The following is a 16,344-nucleotide window of genomic DNA, read 5'->3' on the forward strand; positions in this document are numbered from 1 at the left end:
TGTACACAGTGACTGCACCAGCAGAATAGTGAGTGCAGCTCTGGGGTATAATATAGGATGTAACTCAGGATCAGTAATGTAATGTATATACACAGTGACTGCACCAGCAGAATAGTGAGTGCAGCTCTGGAGTATAATACAGGATGTAACTCAGGATCAGTAATGTAATGTATTTACACAGTGACTGCACCAGCAGAATAGTGAGTGCAGCTCTGGAGTGTAAAACAGGATGTAACTCGGGATCAGTAATGTATGTACACAGTGACTGCACCAGCAGAATAGTGAGTGCAGCTCTGGGGTATAATATAGGATGTAACTCAGGATCAGTAATGTAATGTATATACACAGTGACTGCACCAGCAGAATAGTGAGTGCAGCTCTGGGGTATAATATAGGATGTAACTCAGGATCAGTAATGTAATGTATTTACACAGTGACTGCACCAGCAGAATAGTGAGTGCAGCTCTGGAGTGTAATACAGGATGTAACTCTGGATCAGTAATGTAATGTATGTACACAGTGACTGCACCAGCAGAATAGTGAGTGCAGCTCTGGGGTATAATATAGGATGTAACTCAGGATCAGTAATGTAATGTATATACACAGTGACTGCACCAGCAGAATAGTGAGTGCAGCTCTGGAGTATAATACAGGATGTAACTCAGGATCAGTAATGTAATGTATTTACACAGTGACTGCACCAGCAGAATAGTGAGTGCAGCTCTGGGGTGTAATACAGGATGTAACTCAGGATCAGTAATGTATTTACACAGTGACTGCACCAGCAGAATAGTGAGTGCAGCTCTGGAGTGTAATACAGGATGTAACTCGGGATCAGTAATGTATGTACATAGTGACTGCACCAGCAGAATAGTGAGTGCAGCTCTGGAGTATAATACAGGATGTAACTCAGGATCAGTAATGTATGTACACAGTGACTGCACCAGCAGAATAGTGAGTGCAGCTCTGGAGTATAATACAGGATGTAACTCAGGATCAGTAATGTAATGTATTTACACAGTGACTGTGTCGGGGCCGTAATAACGACAATTAATCCTCATTCACCAGTCATTCCAAATTGTAATGTGAGCGCAGAACATCTGGTACCGGAAAAAGAAATGATTCAGACACGTAGCTGATTCAATCTTTGCTGATGCTCTTGCGATCACCTCAGTGAGGAGCTGAGCAGCAACTGTGTTTTATTCTTCAATACATAGTACTAAAAAGGGAATGCAATGGGTGGGGTTTAAGCAGCATACATCTAGTGCCCAGTCTCTCTGATTCGTCGAACGTCTCCTGGTGAATTCCTCCTCTTCTTATCATTCCTTTAGTTTCGTTTCCAAAGAAATGATTCATCCCTCCAGACACAAACCAGAAACGAAACTGCCTGGCAGCCATTTTAAATCATTAACTAACAGATAGGAAAAACTTATTGTTTCACAGTATAAAAGTATAGCAGTACAAAAAGAGTATAAAGATTTATATAAAAATACAAAGGTATATAAGAAAATACATTTTCACCTTGACAATCCCCCCTAAACACTAAGTTTTTCCCTTCAAGAAGGATCCTTCGAGACTGTCCATGTGATGGGGAAAGGGGAGGTGGATTTCTTCATCCAGACACCTCAGAAACTCTCCCCTAGCGAGAGGCCTCCAGGCAGCTGAACCCTTCACTAACCTCACATGGAGTTCTCCCACTGTCCCTAAACTAAATCTCTTAGCATCATCTGAGAATGGGGGATTTTGTCTACTCTCTTGAGAGGAATATACTTCGGGATCTCCCCTGGATCAGTACCATTGTACTCAGGTGGATCTACTTCTTGATTGAGGACGGTGCCAGTCGGAGTTACTTTGGCAATAACCTTTTCGTACAAAGAATAACACAACAGAAAATTATCGATTCAACTATGAGGAGGGCAATTAGTACCAAACAAGCTTATTGAAGGAATCCCTTGATCCCACCTAACCAACTGGAGAAGAAAGATGTGTCTACTCCAGCATACATGACACGTCGTCTTATTGTCCTAATTTGTTCAACTTCTTTAGAAACCTTCAGGTCTTTTGGATCTACATTTCGCCATTCAGGTCTGGCTGTCTATATTTCGTCTCGTATGTCTTTGGTCATACCGTCAATGAATGTATTTACCAATACTCTAACATCAAGTGGGTTTATGGGACTGTACTTCATGTCTTCCCATTTCAGCTATAACCGTCCAAAGAATAGCTCTACACTTTCTCCTTTGTCACATCTGCAAAAAGATCTTAATTTGTGTCCTAGCACGTCACCTGTTTTTGTGCTCACTAACTACCTAGGCCTGCCCAGGTGCACTTAATACGTCCATCATATGGTCATTATTTGTCTGTAGAATGAGAAAGGTTGGTTCTCAGGGTCAGCCAATTGTTTTTGCGTAGCTAGCTAGTCAGAGGGCCTCCAGGGATAATACTCCTGTATCTGTCTTACCCTACCTGATGTGGTTGGTTCTCTGGTGGTGGGGGCGACATGACATGCTGGTCTACAGCTCCTTCCCAAAAGGATTACTGTCAGCCTACTCCCAAAAGTTAATGTCCCCACTATCCGCCACCCACAATCCTGTGTCAGCTTCTTATATCACTGCATGTGATCTTGTCTGGACAGGATTCAGTGTAATTCTCTTAGGTCGGGTTGCAGCACGGGTCATACAAGTGTTAGGGCCCAAATCCTCAACTATATCCTAAAAAGCATCACAGCTATAATTGACAAACCTTTGTTCACTGTAATATATATATTTGATCCATTCAACATTTTTATTAATCTGCATCTGTGGTACTATAGAAGCAAAGCCAGCATAGATCTGGTTCTGGGCTTTAAAACTGGTCAGGCACCCCCCTTGGCACTCCAATGGCATCAATATATACTAGTGGATCTTCTTCATAACTCATGTGGAGCTGATCAAGGCTTCTCCTCTTTCTGGTAGGTTCATCAGGTATCTTTGGTGTATATATATTGTGTATGTTTAATTAGCAAATCAGTATCTAGAGAACTGTTCTCTTTGCAGAAACTTGTCTTGAAGATCCCTACTGGTGTACCTGTGGTGTCGTGGGAATTATAGCAGGTGTAATTGTCAGCTAATACGGTTACTTCTCCTGGGACCTTTAGTTTGGGTTTCTTATGAATTAGTGGGACATAATCTGGGCAATCAGTGGACTTCAAACCTTTCAACAGATTCATGACACAGGCGGTGGTGTTGTAATCAGGAAAAAAAACAATGCATGTGTGTAGAGATGTGTATTCGCAGCAGAACAAGCAATACATCCTACAGAAATATTCTGGACTCTTACATTGTATCTCACCCATTCTAACCATAGGTTTTTCCTTGGGGCTGTTTGTGTTTCTATGGAGAAAACCTCTTGCCAACTGAGACCTGGAATGGGTATCACTTCATTAACTACAATTTTCAAACGCTCACCTGGGCCTGTCTTAGCTGTACTGGTAACAGGGGCTTTGGTTGGTCTGAAACTAATATCCTGGAGCTGTATATGGCCTAAATTCCCATGGTATCCACTACTAAATACATAATTATAATTCCTTCCCAGTACAAATGTCTGCAGATCAGCAGATTGGGCGTTTTCAAGATTCAGGAGAAGGGGGTAACAACTTTTACCCCATTTACAGACCCTAAGTGGTTGCAGAAGGGCTGTTAGATGCATTCTCTCACGAAGACTCCTACCCGCTCTATCCTTAGGGAACATGGCTTCGCTAGGTTTATATTCCCAATCATCTCCTGTATTCCAAGCAGCATCTGTCCAATAGTGACAATTATTGTTGTCATTTCTGGTAACACATATATAAAACTGGATAGTTCCCTCTACCAGCCGCTCCGTCTCAAGGCACTTGACTACATCACAGAAATCAAATCGTCAGATATTTGCCGGGGCTGTCCGGTTTCCCCAGAGAATAGTGGGGCCAGAATTCTTATTTACAATAGGGGCCGAAGAGGTAGGGGCGAGGATGGCCCCCATTTCCAGGATCAAAAACAACAGCAACATTTCCCTTCAGTCACTTCTGTGACTAAACACTGGTTCGGTCTCTTTTACAATATGAGGCGTGGATCCAGGTGCTCTTTCCTTCAAGTTTTACTGCAGTGGGGGTGACCAGGATCACCGTGTGAAGTCCTTCAAATCTCGGCTGGAGACAATCTCTGCGCACAAACTTTTTCACATACGCCAGGTCTCCTGGCACAAAGGGATGGTGTCCAGGAACCTTGTCTGGGTCTGGAAGAGAACTGAAGACAGTTAAATGCACTTTGGCAAGGTGTCCATGTAAGGCCTGCACATAGCTAGTCAAGTCCTGGTACTTGGGCTACAACTGTTGTGGAAAGAAACATTCAAGATTGGGGCTCCTGCCAAACAGAATCTCATACGTGACAGTCCTGTCTTCCTGTTTGGGGTATATCTTACTGAAAACAAAGCTAGAGGAAGGCATTCTGTCCGTGGTTTACCAGTCTCTGCCATTGCCTTCTGGATTTTAAACTTAAGACTTCCATTTAGTCTTTCCACTTTTCCACTACTCTGTGGATGGTATGGACTATGCAATGCTTGACTTACCCCCAGTGCTGCCATTACCTCTGACATGATCTCTCCAGTAAAATGGGAACCCTGATCGCTTTCAATGACTTCAGGAACTCCATACCTGCATATGATCTCAGCCATCAATTTCTTCACCGTTGTCTTAGCCGTAGCTTTGGCAACTGGGTAGGCTTCTGGCCAACCTGAAAATAAATCAATGCAGACCAACACATACTCATACGTCCCTACCCTGGGTAACTGAATATAATCATTCTGCAGTCTCTGGAATTGGTTAAAGGGGCCGGGGAGTGTGTTTGGATGGGGTTTTCACTGTCCTACCCTGATTATGTGTGGCACATATCATGCAGCTCTGTACCTGCCTTTCTGCGCAGGTGGAAAACCCGGGGGCAATCCATTGTTTCTGTAGGGTGTCACACATGGCCGTCTTCGAGTGGTGCACATTCCCGTGCAGAACCTGTGCCATCATTGGGTACAGTACCTGTGGTAGGCAGACCTTTTCACCCCTCCCCCATAGTCCGGTAACGGTATCAGAGCAAGCCCCTATCTTTTGCCACCTATTTTTCTCCTCCTTACTTGCCTGTTCTTGTAACCGGGCTAAGATGTCTTTCAACACAAGTGGAGATGGTGGGGTGTCTAGGTGATGTACTTGAGAGGCTACAGGAGTGCTTGCTGCTTTCTTGGCAGCCTGGTCTGCCAGTGCGTTACCCTTTGTCCATCCATCAGTGCCTTTGCTATGTGCCTTTACCTTTATGATGCCTGTTTGGGTGGGAAGCTGTAGTGCATTCATAAGTTGCTGGACTGCCTCAGCACGTTTAAAGGGGTGACCATTTGCTGTCAGGAAGGCCCTGGCTCTCCAGATAGGCCCATAACCGTGTGCAATGCCAAAAGCATACCTGGAATCAGTGTAGATATTTTCAGTCTTACCTTCTGCTAGTTTGCATGCTTCTTGTGCAGACATATGAGCTGGCATTAACTCTGCCTTGATTACCTCATGTTCTGAGACCACAGCATATCTAGTACAGTAGCGTCCTTGGTCATCTTGGTGACGGGATCCATCTACAAAAAGCTCAAAATCAGCATTAGAATAGGCACACTAGAGACCAGCCGTTTCCTGAGACATCAATTCTAGACAATCATGGGGTTTGGAAACCTAATCTTGTTCCTCTGGATCCATTCTAGAAAGAAAAAGAAAAAGAGTGTGTCCTTGCTCATGTCACCTCCTCCCCCCTTTGGATCCAGGGGAACTAGGAGAAGAGTAGCGGGGTTCAGAACAGTGCACCTTTTCGAAGTCACATTAGTAGGCATGAGAATAGCACACCGAAGTCGCAGCTGTCTGGTCATGGACATATGGCTAGATTATACTTGGTTAAGGATACTATATACATCGTGTGGGGTGTGGACCATCAGTGGGTAATTCAAAACAATCTCTGAAGACTTGTGTAGCAACAGCTGGACAGACAACACGGGCCGAACACAGGAGGGACTTCCTCTTGCCACCCTATCCAGGCGGCCGCTGTAATAAGCAACAGGTCTCTATTTGTCTCCATGAAGCTGAATCAGCACACCTGTAGCATGTCCTGCATAGGTGAGCTCTGTCTGCAAGGCAGTCTGCAATACTGTACGGCAGTGCTCGGGTGTCTTGTAATCATATACGGGGCCTGCAATGTGTAACACTGTATCACAGGGCAGATTCCCTCCCTGGGTAGTCATAGCATCTCCTGGATGCAAGGGGCCATGAGCGGCAAGGCAGGCCTGACACTCTTGGGCTATGACTGGCCCCCCTTTGGCATAACTGTCCACGTCAATTGTCATCCCTGATAAATGAATGCAAACAGAACTGGCAATCTGGGTGTAATGGAATGCTGAAGAAGACATTGGCAAAATCGATAACCATGAACCAAGCAGCATCCTGAGATATCTGGGACAAAAGAGTATGTGGCTTAGGCACCACCGGAGTTTCTGGAACAGTAACTGCATTAAATGCCTGTAGATCTTGTACCAGCCGGTACACAGGGGGTTGGCCGGGTGGGGTCTTTTTCTTAACGGGAAATAAGGGTGTGTTACATGGGGAAACACAGGGTATCAGGGCACCATTACCGAATAACATTTATATTTGCCCCTTGAAACACTGCTCCTGATCATATTTCAAAGGGTATTGATGGACTTTAGAAAAAGGGGTACCAGGTTTGAGAAACACTTTTACTGGTTCTACAGGCATTATTGGGGGAGAATCTGGGTCTATCAGGACCATCATAACTGTGGGAAGGGCGTGTAGGATACACATCTCTTTATATTCATCTGCATAGGAGTTATATAACGCAAGGACCATCTGACCATCATCTTGGAATTATATCCTGGAGCAGAACTGTAATAATAAATCTGCCCCCAGTAAATTTACCGAACATATAGAAAAGATTACGAACTGAGCAGTAACTTCAGAGAAAGGTCCCACAGGGATAGATTTTATAAGAGTATATTTATTGGGTCTGTCATCTACTCTAATTAAAACAAGCTCTTGATCTGAGAATTTGCATGGCGGGGCTGGGGAGACAATGAAATTCCCATACGGGGTTAAAGGCGTATTGGAATGTGAAGCTGGACTCAATTCTTTTGAAAACCTTTTACTATTTGCAATGCATCATCCGGAGTGGAAATCCCAATATCGGGTCTACTACAAAAAGGTATGAATGGGCTTTTTGTTACAATGGGAATCCCAGATCTTTAAACACTACCATAAGACGCCCATAGAACTTCTCGGCAATCCAGAATATATTGGTGCCTTTTACCAATCTTTCAATTACTTACAAGTTTTCATCTAGGACTAGGCAGGTCTATTTCACTTTCAATTTCATACAGTACTTATTGCTGTAAACATAAATCTCTCAGTGTGTATTGTACCAAGGACAGAGAAAACTTAGAATGCAATACATGGCCCCCCCCCCCTCCCCCGTAGCCCACAGCGCCGAGGAGAAAAATTGCAAGCAAGGTCGCGCAGGGATTCACTCAGCCCCTCCCATCTAGTAACACGGAGATAAGAAAAAATCACTGCATTCCACAGCGCTGAAGGGAGAGCACAAAAACCCAGCCCTTAGCCCCCCTTACTCCAGCACGTAGCGCAGATAAGCAGAAAAGAGAAGAACTGAAAAAGAAATCTCGCAGCGGTCTGCTGCTGCCCCTCCCATCTAGTACACTACGCAACACTGATACAAAGCTCCGTATCTTCTACAGTCACAAACTGCAGCAGTTTTCAGACTTAATTTCTACAAAACTTTCCTATAATCCTCCGTGGTCTGGGCGGAGCCCCAAGGATGGCACATACGCACACACAAGGCAGGTCTCCACCCAGGTTGGATTCTGCACAACACAAACAGGACACACCTACACTTCTGGAGATCTCTTTCCGCCGCCATTACAGGGCGCTGGCTGAGACTGCATTTTCATCATCAGTGGCACGGCGGCCATTTTACAATCTGTAAGATCACAGTTCACAGGCATTTTACAACCAAACACGGGCTCTATATTCTCCGATTCTCCCCTCCATCAACCTATTCTCATCCTTTGTTCTTTAAGCCTCGCGCAACTCGCAGATAAGCTTCTTGACTGTCTCTTGCCCTCCCGTGACTCCACTATTGCCTTGACTTCCACGACATCCTCATCTAACTTGTGGGGCACAGACTTCTTCTGCTTTAAGATACGCAACATGGCTCACAGAATACTACGCCCTGCTATAGCTCAGGATCGCTGGCAGCGATATCAACGCTGGTGTCCTGCAATACGGAATCTCGCTCAACGTATTAGAAAAAGACGAGCCTCGCGCTCAATATTTTCTGTCCCTAACCTGAACACCAGCGCTTAACAGACTATCCTGCCACGATATTCTAAACAGTCGGGAGGCGGTCTCCTAGTGAGAGCCCTCCACAGAAATACAGGTGGTCCCTGCTCGGGACGTCTTAATTACCTAGCTGGTACAATATCACAGAGGCTGCGTCTCCTATCCCTTCCTCTAAGCTGCCCCACAACCTACAACTGGCTCAATTTTTCACTCCACTTCACTACTGGACAATAGTCACGGGTAGGATGGTTGAACGGAGTACAATGACCGGTGAGGGAGGTGTGGTGTACAGAGGTCGCACAGGATGCGACGTCTCTCAGTTGGTTCAGAGCGTGGCACAGGATCACATTCGATCTCACCACTCGACCGGTCACTCCCCAGACCCAAGGAGACCACAGACAAACCAATAACGGCTGAGACACTAGCAAGTGTGACACATACAGTGTATATGATCGCCACTTACCGTGTGAGAGGGTGATCAGTCCTCGAGGTCAGCCACTACGGGTATCATCCACAGACATCCAGGCATGGGTCCAGGGGGTCTCGGATCGCTGGCCACGCCCCACGTTGGGCGCCAAAATTGTCGGGGCCGTAATAACGACAATTAATCCTCATTCACCAGTCATTCCAAATTGTAATGTGAGCGCAGAACATCTGGTACCGGAAAAAGAAATGATTCAGACACGTAGCTGATTCAATCTTTGCTGATGCTCTTGCGATCACCTCAGTGAGGAGCTGAGCAGCAACTGTGTTTTATTCTTCAATACATAGTACTAAAAAGGGAATGCAATGGGTGGGGTTTAAGCAGCATACATCTAGTGCCCAGTCTCTCTGATTCGTCGAACGTCTCCTGGTGAATTCCTCCTCTTCTTATCATTCCTTTAGTTTCGTTTCCAAAGAAATGATTCATCCCTCCAGACACAAACCAGAAACGAAACTGCCTGGCAGCCATTTTAAATCATTAACTAACAGATAGGAAAAACTTATTGTTTCACAGTATAAAAGTATAGCAGTACAAAAAGAGTATAAAGATTTATATAAAAATACAAAGGTATATAAGAAAATACATTTTCACCTTGACAACTGCACCAGCAGAATAGTGAGTGCAGCTCTGGAGTGTAATACAGGATGTAACTCGGGATCAGTAATGTATGTACATAGTGACTGCACCAGCAGAATAGTGAGTGCAGCTCTGGAGTATAATACAGGATGTAACTCAGGATCAGTAATGTAATGTATGTACACAGTGACTGCACCAGCAGAATAGTGAGTGCAGCTCTGGGGTATAATATAGGATGTAACTCAGGATCAGTAATGTAATGTATATACACAGTGACTGCACCAGCAGAATAGTGAGTGCAGCTCTGGAGTATAATACAGGATGTAACTCAGGATCAGTAATGTAATGTATTTACACAGTGACTGCACCAGCAGAATAGTGAGTGCAGCTCTGGAGTGTAATACAGGATGTAACTCGGGATCAGTAATGTATGTACACAGTGACTGCACCAGCAGAATAGTGAGTGCAGCTCTGGGGTATAATATAGGATGTAACTCAGGATCAGTAATGTAATGTATATACACAGTGACTGCACCAGCAGAATAGTGAGTGCAGCTCTGGGGTATAATATAGGATGTAACTCAGGATCAGTAATGTAATGTATTTACACAGTGACTGCACCAGCAGAATAGTGAGTGCAGCTCTGGAGTGTAATACAGGATGTAACTCGGGATCAGTAATGTAATGTATGTACACAGTGACTGCACCAGCAGAATAGTGAGTGCAGCTCTGGGGTATAATATAGGATGTAACTCAGGATCAGTAATGTAATGTATATACACAGTGACTGCACCAGCAGAATAGTGAGTGCAGCTCTGGAGTATAATACAGGATGTAACTCAGGATCAGTAATGTAATGTATTTACACAGTGACTGCACCAGCAGAATAGTGAGTGCAGCTCTGGGGTGTAATACAGGATGTAACTCAGGATCAGTAATGTATTTACACAGTGACTGCACCAGCAGAATAGTGAGTGCAGCTCTGGAGTGTAATACAGGATGTAACTCGGGATCAGTAATGTATGTACATAGTGACTGCACCAGCAGAATAGTGAGTGCAGCTCTGGAGTATAATACAGGATGTAACTCAGGATCAGTAATGTATGTACACAGTGACTGCACCAGCAGAATAGTGAGTGCAGCTCTGGAGTATAATACAGGATGTAACTCAGGATCAGTAATGTAATGTATTTACACAGTGACTGCACCAGCAGAATAGTGAGTGCAGCTCTGGAGTGTAATACAGGATGTAACTCGGGATCAGTAATGTATGTACACAGTGACTGCACCAGCAGAATAGTGAGTGCAGCTCTGGGGTATAATATAGGATGTAACTCAGGATCAGTAATGTAATGTATATACACAGTGACTGCACCAGCAGAATAGTGAGTGCAGCTCTGGGGTATAATATAGGATGTAACTCAGGATCAGTAATGTAATGTATTTACACAGTGACTGCACCAGCAGAATAGTGAGTGCAGCTCTGGAGTGTAATACAGGATGTAACTCGGGATCAGTAATGTATGTACACAGTGACTGCACCAGCAGAATAGTGAGTGCAGCTCTGGGGTATAATATAGGATGTAACTCAGGATCAGTAATGTAATGTATATACACAGTGACTGCACCAGCAGAATAGTGAGTGCAGCTCTGGGGTATAATATAGGATGTAACTCAGGATCAGTAATGTAATGTATTTACACAGTGACTGCACCAGCAGAATAGTGAGTGCAGCTCTGGGGTATAATATAGGATGTAACTCAGGATCAGTAATGTAATGTATTTACACAGTGACTGCACCAGCAGAATAGTGAGTGCAGCTCTGGAGTATAATACAGGATGTAACTCAGGATCAGTAATGTAATGTATGTACACAGTGACTGCACCAGCAGAATAGTGAGTGCAGCTCTGGAGTATATGGTATGCCTGTCCATTCTCCTTCTCTCTATCACTGCTGTCATAGATTTCTTCTTTCGGTTTCCGCTCATTTTTCTGTGTTTTTCTGCTCCCTTCTTGTCATCTTCCATTTATTTCTCGCTCGTGCTTTTCTCCTTCTAGCCTTTTCTCACCTGTCCTGTCCCGCTGACATCCCGCGTGTGTAAGTATAACGCTGCAGATTGTCACCGCTGGTTTTGTTTTTTTATGTTTTGCCATTTTTACTACACGAGGACAGAAGGGATAAAAGAGCGAAACCTCCTCTTAGTCTCTTCTGATTTTATTTGTTTTGACTTTGCATATAAATCCTAGAGACACACACAGATCGTTTCTCTGTGTCTCCAGAGATCGTCCATCCAGTCCCCGCCTCCTCCTCTGTGTCCTGTGAGTGGCTGCAGCAGGAGCCTCTCCCCTTTCTGCTTTATCCTTAGTAAGAGGTTGTGTTTGTGAGGAAGGAGCGCAGCTCTGTAAGTTATAGCGATCGGTGGCGGTCTCAGCTCCCGGACCCCAGGAATCAAGATGTATGACAGGTTAACTCTTTATGTGCCACCCCCTTTGTTAAACTTCTGTTTAACAGCTGAGATTAACCCCGTGTTCACTGCAGCGTTTTGTTCAAGACTGTACGCAGGTTTATTTGTTAAAGAGACCGGTAAACATTGTAGCGAGCTGAAGTGTCGTCACAATGTGCATTCTACTAAATCATCGTTGTGTTCGGTAAAGCTGCAGATTTGGTGCTCGCCAACCTCTCTCTTCTCTCGTGCAGACCCCCGGTGCCGGTTTCAGAGGCTTCTAGTCCCAGCGACTCGCTGGGTTCGGTGGCATCAGAGTCGGATGTCATGAGGCAGAGATACTCTGTGACCTGCCACCCTCGCCTGCCCTACGTCATGGCGTCCGACGGATACATGGTGACCGCGCTGCGCTTCACAGATAACCTCTCGCCCCAGATCCTCATGAAGACCCTACTGGTGGACGCGGCGCGGAGACTGGAGGACGTGCGGCAGAAGCTGCAGATGGGAAAGGTATTGATGCCGCAGCGCGGGGTATAGTGTCACCGGACATGTGAAACTTATCTCTGATGAAGCCCCCCAGGGACATCTGGAAGGGTGGTGGTCTGAGAAGAGAAGGCGACGCTGCCACGAGTCCTGTGTCTGCGCCATAACAAGTCATTTTATTCTCTGCAGTCGATGAAGAACAGGATGAGATTGCGGACGCTTTCTTCATTACAAGCCACGTTATTAAGAGACCCTTGGAAGACCCCCTCAGGTGCGGCGTCCACTGTGCCCACCTTCCTGCAAGAAGAGGAGGAGATGTGCGGACAGCTGGAGAAGGTGCTGGCTCAGGTAGGTGAGCGTGGATGGACGGTCTCCCAATATCGGTGGGGTCATTACCAACATTCCTGCAGGAGACGAGCGGTGTCGGGCAGCAGCTTCTCTCCTCAGTTGGACGTGCGGCGTCGGGCAGCAGCTTCTCTCCTCAGTTGGACGAGCAGCGTCGGGCAGCAGCTTCTCTCCTCGGTTGGACGTGCAGCATCGGGCAGCAGCTTTTCTCCTCAGTTGGACGAGCGGTGTCGGGCAGCAGCTTCTCTCCTCCGTTGGACGAGCGGCGTCAGGCAGCAGCTTCTCTCCTCGGTTGGACGAGCGGCGTCGGTCAGCAGCTTTTCTCCTCGGTTGGACGAGCGGCGTCGGGCAGCAGCTTCTCTCCTCCGTTGGACGAGCGGCATCGGGCAGCAGCTTCTCTCCTCAGTTGGACGAGCGGTGTCAGGCAGCAGCTTCTCTCCTCGGTTGGACGAACGGCGTCGGGCAGCAGCTTCTCTCCTCAGTTGGACGAGCGGTGTCAGGCAGCAGCTTCTCTCCTCGGTTGGACGAACGGCGTCGGGCAGCAGCTTCTCCTTGGTTGGACGAGCAGCGTCGGGTCGCAGCTTCCCTTCTCGGTTGGACGTGCGGCGTTGGGCAGCAGCTTCTCTCCTCCGTTGGACGAGCGGCATCGGGCAGCAGCTTCTCTCCTCAGTTGGACGAGCGGTGTCAGGCAGCAGCTTCTCTCCTCGGTTGGCCGAACGGCGTCGGGCAGCAGCTTCTCCTTGGTTGGACGAGCAGCGTCGGGTCACAGCTTCCCTTCTCGGTTGGACGTGCGGCGTTGGGCAGCAGCTTCTCTCCTCGGTTGGATGAGCGGCATCGGGCAGCAGTTTCTCTCGGTTGTGCATGGGCGCTCGGTTGGGCATGCACATCACTGGCGAATGTTTTGTTAGTTTGCATTACTTTCTTTTTCTATACTTCATGGATTTTGGTGTTTTGTGTTGTCAGGAGGACAGTGATGATCCGGATGATTCTCTTCCTCCCGCTCCTGGCGATGGCGCCTTTGGCAGAGCCGAGCACGGCAGACTTGAATTTGCTTCCATGTTTGATACCATCCACGCCAGCGACCCATCTCCTGGGAAGAGCGATGTGACCGTCCAGCTGCTGCGAGTGCAGAGAGCCCTCCTGGTGGCGTGGGCGGTGGGGGTGTCGGTGGGCGGCGCGGCACAGACGGGCGCCCTGCTGCACTACACGGTGGGCTGCCTCATTCACTTAATGTCCATTCTTCAGAATCCCAAATGTCCGATGCTCAAAGTGGATAAACCTTCCAAGAAGAAAGCGGGAGGCGACCCCTGGACGTCCTACGTTGCCATATTCCACCAGTGTCTTACTGGTCTGTACTGGGACGTGGCTCCGCGTCAGACGATCGGGCACGTGATGAAACTGACGGCAGAGATCCTCCGGCTGATCCTTTCCCAGCACCGGACGCTCCTCTCCAAGAGTCTCCTGGAAAGCTTCTGCCTGTTACAGATGGTGTCCCGCAGCCTGAGCGCCATTTATACGTCCAGATTACAGTCGGTGTCCTCCGCTCCTGCAGAGGGCGACGCTGCTCATCTGAGGATGCCCGTGTTCCAGGCGATAAAACAGCCAACCATGGGGTCACCTCTTCAGTGTATTCTTCAGGAACCCCCAAATATAGCAGGCAACACTGCGAAATCTGAGAAAAGGTACTAAGCCGTACAATAATCTGCGGCTGTATGGCAGACGCTTATCCCTCCTGTGTTATCCTCTCTGTATTACAGGCTGGCCGTGCTCTGGTGTTGTCGGGGTCGTCACGACAATAACCTTCATTCACCAGTCATTCCAAATTATAGTGTGAGCAGAGCATCTGGTACCGAGTAAAAATGAGTCAGACACGCAGCTGATTCAATCTTAGCTGATGTCCCTGCATCCACACGTGTCTGCAGCGGTTACAGCAACTGAGTTTATTTTACAATACACAGTACTAAAAAGGAATGTAATAGGCGGGGTTTAAGCAGTATACGTCTAGTGTTCAGTCTCTTTCTGATTCGTCCAGGACGTCTCCTGGTGGTTACTCCTTTCTTCACATTCCTAAGTTTCGATTTCAGAAGAAATGATACTTAACTCTTCGGACACTAAAGTAAAAGTGAACACTGGCAGCCGTTTTTAAATACTGTTACATTTGCAAGCAAGGGAAAAATCTTATTGTTTCACAGTATAAAAAATATAAAAGTACAAAAAGTATATAAGAAAGTATATTTTCACCTTGACAGTGTCTCCTGTATTATCCCCTCTGTATTACAGGCTGGCCGTGCTCTGGTGTCTCCTGTATTATCCCCTCTGTATTACAGGCTGGCCGTGCTCTGGTGTCTCCTGTATTATCCTCTCTGTATTACAGGCTGGCCGTGCTCTGGTTTCTCCTGTATTATCCTCTCTGTATTACAGGCTGGCCGTGCTCTGGTGTCTCCTGTATTATCCCCTCTGTATTACAGGCTGTCCGTGCTCTGGTGTCTCCTGTATTATCCTCTCTGTATTACAGGCTGGCTGTGCTCTGGTGTCTCCTGTGTTATCCTCTCTGTATTACAGGCTGGCCGTGCTCTGGTGTCTCCTGTATTATCCTCTCTGTATTACAGGCTGGCCGTGCTCTGGTTTCTCCTGTATTATCCTCTCTGTATTACAGGCTGGCCGTGCTCTGGTGTCTCCTGTATTATCCCCTCTGTATTACAGGCTGGCCGTGCTCTGGTGTCTCCTGTGTTATCCTCTCTGTATTACAGGCTGGCCGTGCTGTGGCTTCTTCTGTATTATCCCCTCTGTATTACAGGCTGGCCGTGCTCTGGTTTCTCCTGTATTATCCTCTCTGTATTACAGGCTGGCCGTGCTCTGGTGTCTCCTGTATTATCCCCTCTGTATTACAGGCTGGCCGTGCTCTGGCTTCTTCTGTATTATCCCCTGTGTATTACAAGCTGGCCGTGCTCTTGTGTCTCCTGTGTTATCCTCTGTATTACAGGCTGGCCGTGCTCTGGTGTCTCCTGTATTATCCCCTCTGTATTACAGGCTGGCCGTGCTCTGGTGTCTCCTGTATTATCCTCGCTCTGTATTACAGGCTGGCCGTGCTCTGGTGTCTCCTGTATCATCCTCTCTCTGTATTACAGGCTGGCCGTGCTCTGGTGTCTCCTGTGTTATCCTCTCTCTGTATTACAGGCTGGCCGTGCTCTGGTTTCTCCTGTATTATCCTCTCTCTGTATTACCGGCTGGCCGTGCTCTGGCTTCTCCTGTGTTATCCTCTCTGTATTACAGGCTGGCCGTGCTCTGGTGTCTCCTGTATTATCCTCTCTCTGTATTACAGGCTGGCCGTGCTCTGGTGTCTTCTGTATTATCCTCTCTCTGTATTACAGGCTGGTCGTGCTCTGGTGTCTCCTGTGTTATCCTCTCTCTGTATTACAGGCTGGCCGTGCTCTGGCTTCTCCTGTGTTATCCTCTCTGTATTACAGGCTGGCCGTGCTCTGGTGTCTCCTGTGTTATCCTCTCTCTGTATTACAGGCTGGCCGTGCTCTAGTGTCTTCTGTATTATCCTCTCTCTGTATTACAGGCTGGCCGTGCTCTGGCTTCTCCTGTGTTATCCTCTCTGTATTACAGGC

The 16,344-nt window shown here is 47.0% G+C and overlaps 1 protein-coding gene across 1 annotated transcript in view; it reads left to right on the forward strand.

Moving 5' to 3' along the window:
• The window catches only part of CPLANE1 (ciliogenesis and planar polarity effector complex subunit 1), a 102,071-nt gene that overhangs the window by 20,902 nt on the left and 64,825 nt on the right, over nucleotides 1–16,344 (forward strand). Inside the window, exons 9-11 of the mRNA XM_077280406.1 lie at nucleotides 12,157–12,412; nucleotides 12,575–12,733; nucleotides 13,694–14,412. Coding sequence (XP_077136521.1) covers nucleotides 12,157–12,412; nucleotides 12,575–12,733; nucleotides 13,694–14,412 — 1,134 coding nt within the window. The remainder of the gene's footprint in view (nucleotides 1–12,156; nucleotides 12,413–12,574; nucleotides 12,734–13,693; nucleotides 14,413–16,344) is intronic.

Source organism: Ranitomeya variabilis, chromosome 1 (assembly GCF_051348905.1).
Source record: "Ranitomeya variabilis isolate aRanVar5 chromosome 1, aRanVar5.hap1, whole genome shotgun sequence".
NCBI classification, from domain to species: domain Eukaryota; kingdom Metazoa; phylum Chordata; class Amphibia; order Anura; family Dendrobatidae; genus Ranitomeya; species Ranitomeya variabilis.